The following is a 12,271-nucleotide window of genomic DNA, read 5'->3' as shown; positions in this document are numbered from 1 at the left end:
GCAGAGGCCATCAGAAACACCATGTCCTGCTGCAGCATCCACAGCTGGAGGAAGATGCCGGAGCTGAGAGTTGCTCCACCATCTGCTCTACAGCAGGAGATTCCAGGCCTTGCTACATATGACGTAAGGGTGACAGCATCATGGGGGAACTCAACACAAAAATGTGGTCTATGAGAAAACTTTCAGTCAGCAGGTAAGGAACAAGACACACAAGCTGGAAAGTTGAAACCCTGTGCATTCCATGTTGAAGAGAAATGTAATGCATTAAAATTAGGCATTTGAACAACATTCAAAGAGGTGGTAATGGGTTTGCTGCAGATAATCTGGGGAAGCTCTGTGACCCCAGTATGCAGGAACTGCGACTGGTTGATGTCAGTGATATAAATACATCAGGCTGAAAAACTGCTGCTGAGCCTGGGCCCAGAAATAAGCTGGTTTCCCTGGTGAAAAAGTGGTGAATTTGGGCACCAGCAGCCAGAAGTGCAAACTTCAGCACTGCACTGGCAGGCAGAGCTCTCTGAGGCACCTGAGCCAGCCTGTTGGGAACCTCCAACCCTCCTCTCATAGTAGAGAGCCCTCTGCAAAGTATTTGTGTGCCTGGGGAGGAAAGGGCTGGCATGTTTGTGCTTCTTGTATTGCTTGATGTTCTGTAGGTACAAGGTGAGATGCCTCAGGCTGGAGTGCAGTGAGTGTCCTCTGCAGCTGTGCAACCCCAAGAATGAAAACACAGGAGTCCTGACAGACAGAGCCTGCTGCCAGGACTTTAAAGAGCTATGAGAGAAAAGAGTATAGCCAAGCCTGTGGGACCTTCCCACAGGCTAGGCCCAGCTCAGGCACAGAGTGTACCTCACACCTGCTGCTTAAGGAGGCATGAGGCCTCTCAGCATGGGATGAAGCATCTGCATGTGACAGAACAGACGCTCTCCTAACTTCTTTACCCTTAAACAGTTGGATGAGAAGCTCCTGTTGGAGTCCAGCCCTGCACAGGGTGCTGGCTTGTCCCTCAGCAGATGGGCAAGTTCCCAGCCCCATTCTGGGTGAAGAAGGGCAGACTTTCCACCAACCTACAGCCTTACCTGTGCTCTCTGCACCACACAGGACAAGTAGCCCCAATTTCCCTCCTACAGCATCCCCATCCTCTGTTTCCCAGCCTACAGCTCTGCTCTAACACCCTTCGTGAACTCCTCCAACACCCATGGCATGAAACAGCCCAATGGCTTGGTGCCACCATGTCCCAGGAGATGCTTCACAAACACTTGTTTATATCAGAACTCAGCTCAGAGTTCAGCACTCACTCACAGTAATGGAATCTGTGCTATACCAATTCTGTGTGCCTCAGTGAAGCTGCACACAGAAAGGTTCTGGAGATTCCCAAATGCCATGAACCTCTGCCAGCCAGGCAGTCTGAGTTACCTGCCAAGTGAAGGGACTGGTGCAGCACAGCTCTGTCAAGCTCCTTTCACCCCTTCATTCCCTCAATAACGTAACGTAAATGTTCCTGGCTGAACCAGCCAGGGATAATGCATATTGCTGGAAAGGCTACAGCCCTTCTCATCTGGAGAAGAATTCATTCCCACACATGTTAACTGATGTGCACTACATAGATGTTTAAAAAACTCCTTTATTTATATTTCAAAATGTAAGAAAAAATATATGGATACCCATTACTAAACAATTTCAGGAGAATGTCAAGAGCATGGCTCTGGCCCGCGGCCAGCAGGGGAGTTGGCTGGAGTTGGAAGTGCATGGAGCCAACACAAGTCTAACCACTGGTGAAGAAACACTGAAATGAAGTAAAAACAGGTCAAAAATCCTATGACATCAAGACTGTACAGTGACACTTGGGCCACATGGTAATCTTAAGTGAGTGCCGGTTACTGCACACACCAGCTTTCATAAGCCAGGATACTCAGGAGTCCTCCTGGGTCTGCCTGCCAGGCAACTGCATCTACCTCTGAACTTAAAACCTACAGTGCCTGTTTCTCCCAGCTGATTTTCAAGGATCTTGACAAGTAGCTGATGCAGCTATCTGACATCAAGCTGTTCTTGTCCTGAGGCAAGACAGACATCAGGGTGCAGCAAGGCTGCTCCTAAGATCTGGCTGGGAAACTACCAAGATGGCACCAGCCTTGTACCTAGGAATGAAAAGCTTCCAGTCCCAAGATGGACACTGGCCAGAGATGCTGTACTCCAAACTGAAATTATCAACAAGTCTGGGCCTGAGGACAACCCTAAAGGGGACCCAACTCATCAGCACAGCTGTGCCCATCTGCAAGAAAGCCTGTTAGCAAGACTATCCTTATCTTCAAAAGTCTGCAAATGCCACCAGAAGTACCATTGGAATGGAAGAATTATTTCATTCTCTGTTGTCACTTAATCAAGTAGCAGGAGCTCCTAAGATTCTGAAGTGCTGCAGATCTCAAAGACTTTATTACGGAAGCAGGGACATGTCTCTGTGGGCAATTCCAGCTGTCTTTGGAAATCATTTAATGGAAGATCAAAAATTGCGGGAATTTGATTTTGTCAGAGCCTGCCAGCTTCCTGAAATTTGGGAAAAATGAGCAACCATAAGGCTAATCCATCAGATTTTTGACAAGCTGCAGCCTCACACAGTGAAATCTAGAGATTTGTTTAAATACTTGTGTTTTTTACAGTAAAGTAAGCAGACAAATGGAAACAAAACACTGTATGTTACCCTGAGCCTCTTGGTTTAACCAAACTGAAGCCTGAATAATAGTAAATAGTGGATCCTTCAGATGAGGACAGTGGTATTTTTTTCAGGTTAAGGTAAGATTATGTAAGATGATAATTCTTTGGTCCTTCACTGGCAGCAGTCCTACTGCTGTCTGAGCAAGGAGGCTCAAGTCCTCCCTTTCTCCTTTTTTTTTCTTGGTCCCTGCCTGTTCCACCTATGGATGCTCTGCTTTTCACAGTAGTTGGGAGAGTTCTGTGATAGCCTCCTGTACCACAGACTGGCTGGTTAGTGCCAGCTGGGTGCCTGCTGCAGGTGCCTTTCATCCACTTTCTACAGCTGAGGCTTCACGGCAGCCTAACTCCACCCAAGAAAGAACTCCCACAACCCCATCTTCCCCTGAACTGCAGCTGCAAAATCTTATCTCTGCTGTGCTGCCTCTGGTGTCTGTGCAGCTCAGAGGGAAGCCAGTTTCAGGGACTTGAGTCGGCATAAAAAGAATGCTGTTAGAGAAGCATTTTCTGGTGTTTCACTGAGTTGAGACAGCTCTCTGCAGGTTTGCAGAAATGTGAAATAAGTCAAGAGAAAAGTAAGGAGCAGAACATCCCAGAGTTCATGGTACTGTCCCTGTGACGACTGAGACTTACCACATTGCCCTTTCATTGCTCTTTCATTGCTTCACATTTTCCCACACTGAGAGATCACAACTGGCAGCTTGGGTTTGTTATTGGGACCTGTAGGCACGTTCTGGGGACAAACAAATACACAACATAAAACCTCACAAAAGCACAGCAAACCCAGCCAAGTGACATTTACTGGAAGACTGGCTAAGAGACATTTGTGTAACATGGGAAACAGGGAATTCTGAAGAACAAAGAAGCACCATTACATATTTTGGCAACAGGTCCAGCCACAAGCTGGTGAATTCTCCCTGTATGCAGAGGTTTTGGACACAGATGAGAAGCTGGTCCTCTGAAAGGGAGGGAAGGAACAGAACAAAACCTGGAGAGCTCATCATGAGACACAGCAGGAATCGTGTCACTCGAGGCTTCTCTGGCTTAAATCTTCTACAGTTACTAAAAACAGCTGCCACAAGCAAAACAACCTTGTATTCATACAGAAAGGGAAGAGTCCATGACAAAGCAATCATCATTCTAAACCTGTTGATATGGTGGAATCAGCTGCTCTTCCTTGAGTCTCAAATTTCCTTTACTTTGCTCTCACTGCAGTGATGCCCAAATAAAGCCTTAAAAAAGCAATTCTGCTCAAAGACTATCAGAGCCACAAGAGACGAGCATTTCCAAAGCCAACCCATACAGCCTGTGCTTCACCAGATTTTCTGCTACATTATAACGGTGACAACTGGTAATGCCAATTATCAGCACTGGTATTCCCTGGTATCCTGTAAACAGACAGCCAAAGAGAACAGGACAACTCTTGTTAACTCTGTACATGACTTTCCAATGTGAACATTCACAGAGAAACAGGCAAATTCAAACCTACTTCAATTTTTCTCATGACCAACAGCCCATCGACAATTTTACCTATAAGAAAATTTATGCACTTCAGTATGGACATTTAACTTTGCTCGTCCCTCCCATCACAGGTACAAGCATTTTTGTCCTTCCTGAAAAGCCTCCTGCAGTGTGCAGCTATTTGGCACTTCAGAGTTGGTTACCGACCTCTAAATTGATAAAGGAAACAACCCATCTTCAAACGTTTATCACATTCAGCACAGATTAAATGCCTTTTCCCACTGCAGGGGTGGCGTGTGTAGAAATCTAGGGTTTGAGACCTACTGCCACCAGCTATGCTGCCATCCAGCATGAACTACCTCTCTAGGAACACAAGCCTGGCAATGAACAGTATCAGTGTTACTTAAGAATTAGGGGGAGCACTAAGTAGGACATCAGCTTCAGGCTGGTGTGGAATTCCTACAGCTCAAGAAGCAGTAAATGCAAGTTAGCAGATGTGGTTTCACAGAATTACTGTCCAAAAACTCTCCTGAAAGCGCAGTTCACTCTGACAGTGAACCCTGACAGATCTGTACTGTCTGCACTGGCACAAGGATTTGTGCAGCACCACAGTACACCAAACACAGAACTATCTGGATTAAAGTTAACCTGGGAAAAAATTATTCTTTTCAACAATAATCCATCACAGTATCAGGCTGCACAGATCCCTCTGCTAGCACAAGCAAGAAGGGAAGAACAGGCAGTCCATACTCAGAGGATGGCTGGGCACTGAACAGGCTCCTCAGGGCAGTGGTGACAGCCCCAAGGCTGCCAGAGCTCAAGGAGCGTTTGGAGAATGCTTTTAGGCACATACTGGGATTGTTGGACTGTCCTGTGCAGGGCCAGGAGTGGGACACAATGATCCTTGTGGGTCTGTTTCAGCTCAGGAGATTCTGTGATTCTCACCATTTATTTTAACAGCTGCCCCAGGCATGTCCATGAGCTGGCACTCCAGGACTCCGCTGCAGGTACTTACCAAACACAACATGCTTTCCATCCAACCAGTCACACTTGGAGCACGTGATGAAGAACTGGCAGCCATTGGTACTTGGGCCACTGTTTGCCTGGGATTTGACAATGGCAAAATACGACAAGTGTACAATTGGCCAAAACGAAAGGCAGACACATCTCACTTAAGAAAGAGCTGCTGCTCTAGACCAGCTTATTTTTAGCTTATTGCTACACAAACCAAAGGAAGCAAGATACACATCTGGTCACACCAGTGTGCACAAGAGCCATGTCACCAACTTTTTACTATACTTCTACAAAGGCACACTCAGCACAAGACTGTTCTCAAGTCCAGGCTCTTGTGCACACTCCTGAAAAAAGGCTGAACTTTTAGGTGATGGGTACTTGCTGGCTGCACTATTGTCCTGAGGAAGACAGCCAGGAACCAGAGGGTCGAGGGAGGGAAGAAGCAAGCAGTGATTTCTGCTCTTTGGGAGGTTTCTTCAGAATAAAAATTAAAAAATGGTGTCTGTTCTGATGATCAGAATGAGAAAGATAATGACCATTTTCACACAGAGCTCACAGAAACAGTGGGATGCAGATATGAAATTGAGTTCACTTCTGAGTGCAACACCCAGAGCACTTGCACTCTGTTAAGAAAACATCTCTGTGACACTGCAGTGCATTTGCAATATTGACAACCAGCAACTACTACAGCACATTTCTGTGCTGACAAGTGAACTGGTCAAGTTTTGCAGCTGCAGGACTGCATAGGACAGGGTCACTTTGGGTTTTTAGATGCTGCTAGCCAGCCTCAGAAGAATCCAGCTGGGATCCATCATTTGACCGAGCAGAAGGACTTCAGAGCCATGCCACTTTAACACAAAGCTGGCAATACTGGAGTGGATTCCTTCTCCCATACTACAGTACACTGGCTGCTTAGCTGTGCCGTGACACCACTTTTTGAGCCATGTTTTGAACTGGATGAGTAATTAATCCAAATGATGAAAGCCCTAAGCATTTTTAAGGGTACAGCAGCTGAAAGACCCAGAGAAGAAGCAGTTGTGGATAGGAACACTGAAGCACTGGCTCCATTTGTTTTCTCTTCTAAAAATCAGGGTACGGCTCCTACCAGACAACATGTAATGGTTGCAGTTTCTTTACTATGTTGAACAGGAAGGTCTGTTATGAAAAACACCACGGTAACACTGCTGTGGCTCTGGAACTCCCAAGTATCTCTGTTTCATCCTTGTTGAGGTCAGTGTTGGATAACACTGTTAGTGAAGACAAAAATGCCACCCCTCACCACTGTGAGAGAACTGTAAGAATCAAGCTCTTTGGAAAGCTGATCAGCCAAGCCTGTCCCAGAGCAACAACAGGCAACAAAGAAAGGATGATGTAGGATGAGGATTATTGAGTTACTCAAGACATGAATCCATGAATAGTCTTCTGACTAATAGTTACAAAGCAGGTCTTCCAGACCTCGAACCAAATGGTGGAGATTTCTGTTGCCCAGCAAATAATGTATACACTTAGAAAAAGGCACAGAGAAAGTACCAAAAGCTTTTTTGGTCTGTAATGTGAGTATTTCACACTCACCATAGAGAAAAGGCCAGGAGCAGAGTGTTTCAGCTTGAAGTTTTCATCTGCAAAAGGACCCCTGTATATACTGGCCACTCCAGTGCCATCTCCCTGCATGAGAGAAGTGCCCAGTCAGCCACTGTATTTGTTCTGTAGCAATTGCTGCAGAACAATTCAATTTAAAAATTAAATTTAAAAACCCCAAGCAAGAGAAAGGGGTTAAACTCAGCCCAAAATGGACACTGTGCTGCCATTTTTATACACCAGCAGTGAACACAATCAGTGTTTCATTTCTGAACAGGAACGGCAACTGGTTTCTAATTACAGAGTTCATTGTTCGCCATCCATATGTTGGCAGAAACACACTGGGGTGGTAAGGGTTACTTCCAAGCCTCCCAGAGTGAGGTGGAGGCTATAAATTGCTTGGTACAGACCCACTTGGACTTGGCAGGGAAAAAAAGAGGAGATGTAGAAGAATGGGCTGATGCGCCAAGGAAAGTAGAAATGGCTGCATGGAAAAAGTCTGCTCAAAGTATTTCACCTTATTTTCTGTGACTTTACTGGAAACAGGGAAGCAATCTCCCTGTTCTTCAAGGACAGTTTCTAAAACAAAGATTTTCCTAGTGTCTGCCATACTTTCAACCAAGTCCAAACATCTTGTACTTAACTACGTGCCCAAGCACTCAGGTCTCAAGACACTTATAAATGAAAGCAGCATGGGCTCTGACAGCTGCAGGTTGCAAGCTCTGACAGCCCAGAAGTTCAGAACTCTGCAGAAGCCTGGCACATGGCTCACATCAGACACACTGACTTGAGGGACTGCTGCTCTGCCCTTGGGTCCACCCTTTCAGAGACATTCCTGTATGATGCCAAAAGGACTGAGCAGGACCCCTTCAACAGAACAGCCTTAAAAATGCTGCAGTGAGGAGTCCTCCAGGGAAAGCTGTGGATGCAATGCAAACATGTATCTCTGGTATGGTCACTTAAATTCACTATTCTTACAGTTAATTCCTTTTCTGTGTTGATTTTCTGTGTCACTTCAGCCTCATTTCTTCTGCCTTGCCACAACCTCTCTCCCTTCCCTGCCTTCCTGCCTAACATACACAACGTTTATTAGGGCAAACTTAATAGTTTACAATAAAATGCCAGTAATATACCATGTGCAGTGCCACATCTTTTGCTCTGCTTGCCCAGCTCTTGCTTCTTTTCCTCATGTTCTCAGTAGCTACTTAAACTGTTGTCTCTGAGAGAGGAACTTGAGTCATGTCTCAGGGGTCAGTGTGAAGTGTGCTTGCTCCCCAAATGGCTTTGTAATAAACGTACTGTATAAATTCCAAATACTGGAGGAATCTGTGAAGCTTGGTGAGCTGCAGTGGAACTAATAAAGCCCACTGGGACACCTGAGCAGTGTCACAATTAGCAACTACCTCAGAGTCCGGTGTGGCTGAGCCACCCACTGTGTGGTTGGTTCTTTCAGTGAATTTTATACAACCATATTTTATATTAAAAAATCTTTATTGCTCCCCTCATATTTTGAAACACTTCCAGATATGAAGTAATTTTACTTGGTCTAAGGACAGTGAAGAGATCTATGGCCCTTCAGCCTTCCCCATCTACTCTGCTTATATCCAAGTCAGAGCAAAACCATCATAGTGGGCACAGTCTGTTCTATTTTGAGACAATTCAGTAACAGAAAGTTAGTTTTGATTTAAATCGCCTCTTGCACTAGACACTTGGTTCTGTACTTTGGGTCTCCCTCCAAAGCTAATAAAAATCCAAGGGTTTCTTGTTTGGGGAAGGACAACAGAAGGGGGAAGGAAAATGGTAAAGAAATTCTTTGCAAGTTTTAAAAGCCTCCAGCAGTATTGCCAAGCTACTGTAGAGAGGAAGTATTTTGGCAAGAATAAAGTGTGTTCACCCAAGGCCCTAGATTTGTTTTCAAGTACGTTATTGTCTGTTGCAGTGAGATGGCAGCAACCCTGTGAGGACACCTCCAGTTATTAGTGCATACCTCAAAACAGAAAGAGATCTCATAAATCAGCGCGGACCCTTGGAAATAGCTGCATGTTATACAATATAGCAAAAGGACAAAAGGGATACAGGAGTACATACATTTACGAAGTCACCTCCTTGGATCATGAAATCCTTTATTACCCTAAAGAAGTAGTTCTTGGCAGACAAAGGCCTCAGAAAGCTCAGTGTAAGGTCAAAAGGAGTTCTGCCTTGCTGCGCAACAGAAGTTAAGAGAGTCTGTGAACACTTCAGCCTGAAAGCTACAACAAATTAGGGGTTGACATCAGGTTACTTGGGACCCATTGCTGTTTGATCAGGGATAGTGATTAGGTGACAGATGCCAGCCAATGATCTCTGATGTGGCACACCAGGAAAAGGGGATTCCTCCCAGTGATCCCAGTACACACACCTGACAGCACCTCCAGATCCTCCAAAGCCACCGAAGGATGACATTAGCCATGACCCACAAATGCCTCGAGGCAGGTCCCAAAACCCCATCTGGCTCAGGCTGCTATTTAATGCCTAAACAACAGTGGATGAATTACGTGTGGAAAGTGCTTCCTTTATAACCTATAGGGACACCATCTTTCCTGTAAGAAAGTAAAAACGAGAATCCTTACAATTTACGGGATATCGCAACACAAAACCCTGCCAGGAATTCAGTCCCAAAGGTTGCCCTATGCATTAGCAGCTGCTTTGAAATACAATCAAGCACTGCAGCCTCTCAGCTGCTGCTGCTGGAGGCAAAAGGAAGCCTCAGCTGGGCTCTGCACATGAAATGACTCAGTTCCCTGCAAGACCCACACCATCACCTTCATAGGATCCCACTGCAATGTGCAGCATGAGCAGATGGGTTTTCAGATAAGGCTTTCTAGAGTGACCTGGGCATGAACAAAGTCACATCCAAAAGGGAAAATTTGCCATCTCCGTGACTCACGGAGCCCCTCACTATTTCCTTGGGGTAGATTTCTGTAACTCTTTCATTTTGTACTGGTACAACATAAAAAAAACCATCCAGGTGAGCCCGTCTTCCACCTTACACAGTCCTGTTTCTCCGGTGGACCACTTAAAAGAATACTGTAACCCACTTACCTGAATTCACCTGTACAAAACTGTGTGGAAAACAGAAGACAAAAAAAGTATGAGGCACATGAGAACTCTGAGGGCACTGATGGCTGCACCGATTGGCACATAGGACTTTCCTTACTGTATCACGGATGCCCCCAGTTAAACAGGAATTGGCTGCTTCTCCCCACTGCCATTTCAAAACATTTTCTGTGCACTCTGTGGTGAGGAGGTCAGAGATTTTAACATCAAGGTTGTAAGAGACGGTGAATGTGGAGGGCAGGCACTGTGTTTGACAGAGAGTAGGGTATGTACATCTCTCTGATGGAAGTGGGATTCCAAGTGGTGCATCCCTTCGTTGGTGGCAGGAGAACTGGGTGACTGGGAGATCATCACTATGGCACAAGGCACTGCCTGTTCTAAATGCACAGAGCAGATCGGAAGCTCCACAGCAGGAGCAGAGGGGGACTGGGGTCCTTTGCCTTGCAGCCAGATGGGCTCCCCTGAGGGACCAGGATGCCACACACTGAAGAGAGAGACGCAAAGCAGGTGCAGCAGTTTGGTAATAACTTTGCCATCAAAACCCATTCTTGCACCGAAAACCCTTTGCAGCCCCGGCCCAGGCTGCGCTGCAGAACGGCAGCTGCTTCGTACCTGAAGTTCTCTGCCGCTTTGGGTACAACATCAGCAAACACTTCGACCTTCATGCGGCCGACCTCCTGGGGAGACAGGGGCCAGGTGAGCCTTCCGGGCCGCCTCCTACACAGCTGCTTCCCGATCCCGGGAACTCCCACAAATCCAGTCCCCCATCCCTGGAGATCCCTCCTGACGCAGCCCTGCTCCTCTCCCCTGCGAGTCCCTCCCGACGGGCCCTGTGATCGCACAGCTCCGATATCCCTCCCCTGGCACTGACCCTGCCATGAGGAGCCCCGACATCTCCGTTGCTCCTCTATCCCGACAACGTTCCGACGCGCCCGTTTATCCCGCACTCGCTCCCCGGGCACGGCCGCTTTCCACGGCCCCCAACCTGCCCGCCGATGGTGACATCAAAGAAAACCACCGGGTTGTTGGGGTTCGCCGCCAGCGCCGACATCACCGCCGCCCCTGCCGGAAACAGAAATGGTGGCGGAAGCGGAAGAGACCGGCCGGGGCCGTGGCGGGGGCTGATGCCGTGACGGGGGCTGATGATGCCACGGCGGGGGCTGATGATGCCGTGGCGGGGGCTGATGATGCCACGGCGGGGGCTGATGATGCCGTGGCGGGGGCTGATGATGCCACGGCGGGGGCTGATGATGCCGCGGCGGGGGCTGATGATGCCGTGGCGGGGACTGATGCCGCGGCGGGGGCTGATGATGCCGTGGCGGGGACTGATGCCGGGGGCGGGACGAGGCCGGCGTCGGCGCTCGGGGTCTGCAGCACAGACCTCTGTGCTCAGGGCTGCGGCCGCCGGAGCTGATCCAGCCACTCCTCTGCTTGTCCACTCGGGCACACGCCGGCTGAACATGAGCCCAGGTGTGCCCAGATGGGCGAGGAGGCCAATGGCGCCCAGCTTGTATCAGCCGCAGTGTGGCTGGTGGGACCAGGCCAGTGCCCATCGCCCTGTGCTGGTACTGCGAAGGCACCTCGGATCCTGGGGTGACTTCTGGGCCCTTCGCTGCAAGAAAGACATTGAGGGACTGGAGCATGTCCAGGGAAGGGAATGGATCTGAGGAAAGATGTGGAGCACCAGGAGAGGCTGAGGGAGCTGGGGAGGCTCAGCCTGGAGAAAAGGAGGCGCAGGGGGGACCTTCTCACTCTTTGCAATTCCCTGACAGGAGTGGGGAACTGGGGGGTGTCACCTCACTTCCAGGGAACAAAGGACAGGACAAGAGGGAAGTGCCTCAAGTTGTTCTAGGTGAGGTTCAGGTTAGTTATTAGGAAGAATCTCTTTGAGGAAAGGGCTGTCCAGCCCTGGCAGAGCTGCCCAGGGCAGAGGTGAAGTCCCTATCCCTGAGGGGATTTAAAAGCCATGTGGATGTGGCACTTGGGGACATGGATTAGTGGTGGCTGTAGGAGTGCTGCGGGAATGGTGGAACATGATTTTCAGGATCTTGTCTGTCCTCACCAATTCCAGGATTCCATGATTGCAACAGTTAAGTCTGTGCTTGTTTTCAACATCTGAACAGCTGGCCACTGCCTCTTAAGAGGTTTACAGGACATCGCCAATGTCCTGACAGCGTCCTTAAGAAGAGGTGATGCTTCTCTGGCAGAAAGATGAGCAAGGTAGCTATCCAAGTGCACTGCGATTTTGGTGCTTGGAAGGAGACCTTTCCTGGAGGAGAATCCTGTTTTGAAAGCTGTGTCTGCACAGAATGACTGAGTGCATCTGTCCGAGGACAATCAGTGCTGGAGCTCAGGCCTTACTTTTTCCCTGTCACAAGAGGAAGCCTCCGTGTGAAGATCAGCAGCAACTGGGTTT

At 48.0% G+C, this 12,271-nt stretch overlaps 1 protein-coding gene across 7 annotated transcripts; it reads right to left on the bottom strand.

Annotated features, from left to right (window-relative positions):
- Positions 1–1,604: 1,604 nt before the first annotated feature.
- LOC139681957 (peptidyl-prolyl cis-trans isomerase H-like) lies at positions 1,605–10,934 on the bottom strand. 7 transcript variants are annotated; one of them, XM_071575783.1, is made up of 8 exons: positions 10,841–10,934; positions 10,468–10,532; positions 8,848–8,890; positions 6,754–6,846; positions 5,183–5,270; positions 4,196–4,236; positions 3,340–3,439; positions 1,605–1,783 (listed from the first exon to the last, which is right to left on the bottom strand). In XM_071575783.1, exons 1-7 carry the CDS (start codon positions 10,904–10,906, stop codon positions 3,371–3,373), a joined length of 465 nt encoding a protein of 154 aa, XP_071431884.1. In that variant the 5' UTR covers positions 10,907–10,934; the 3' UTR covers positions 1,605–1,783; positions 3,340–3,370. The 7 variants fall into 7 exon arrangements, 5 of the variants coding, with proteins under 5 accessions (XP_071431884.1, XP_071431883.1, XP_071431885.1 ...); XR_011699576.1 differs by lacking the exon at positions 4,196–4,236; XM_071575782.1 differs by having other exon boundaries at positions 1,605–3,439.
- Positions 10,935–12,271: the final 1,337 nt, after the last annotated feature.

The sequence above is a fragment of the Pithys albifrons genome, chromosome 22, assembly GCF_047495875.1.
Source record: "Pithys albifrons albifrons isolate INPA30051 chromosome 22, PitAlb_v1, whole genome shotgun sequence".
Taxonomy (NCBI): Eukaryota; Metazoa; Chordata; class Aves; order Passeriformes; family Thamnophilidae; genus Pithys; species Pithys albifrons.
Note: the sequence above shows the minus strand (reverse complement) of the source record. Positions and strands in the feature narration are given on the sequence as shown.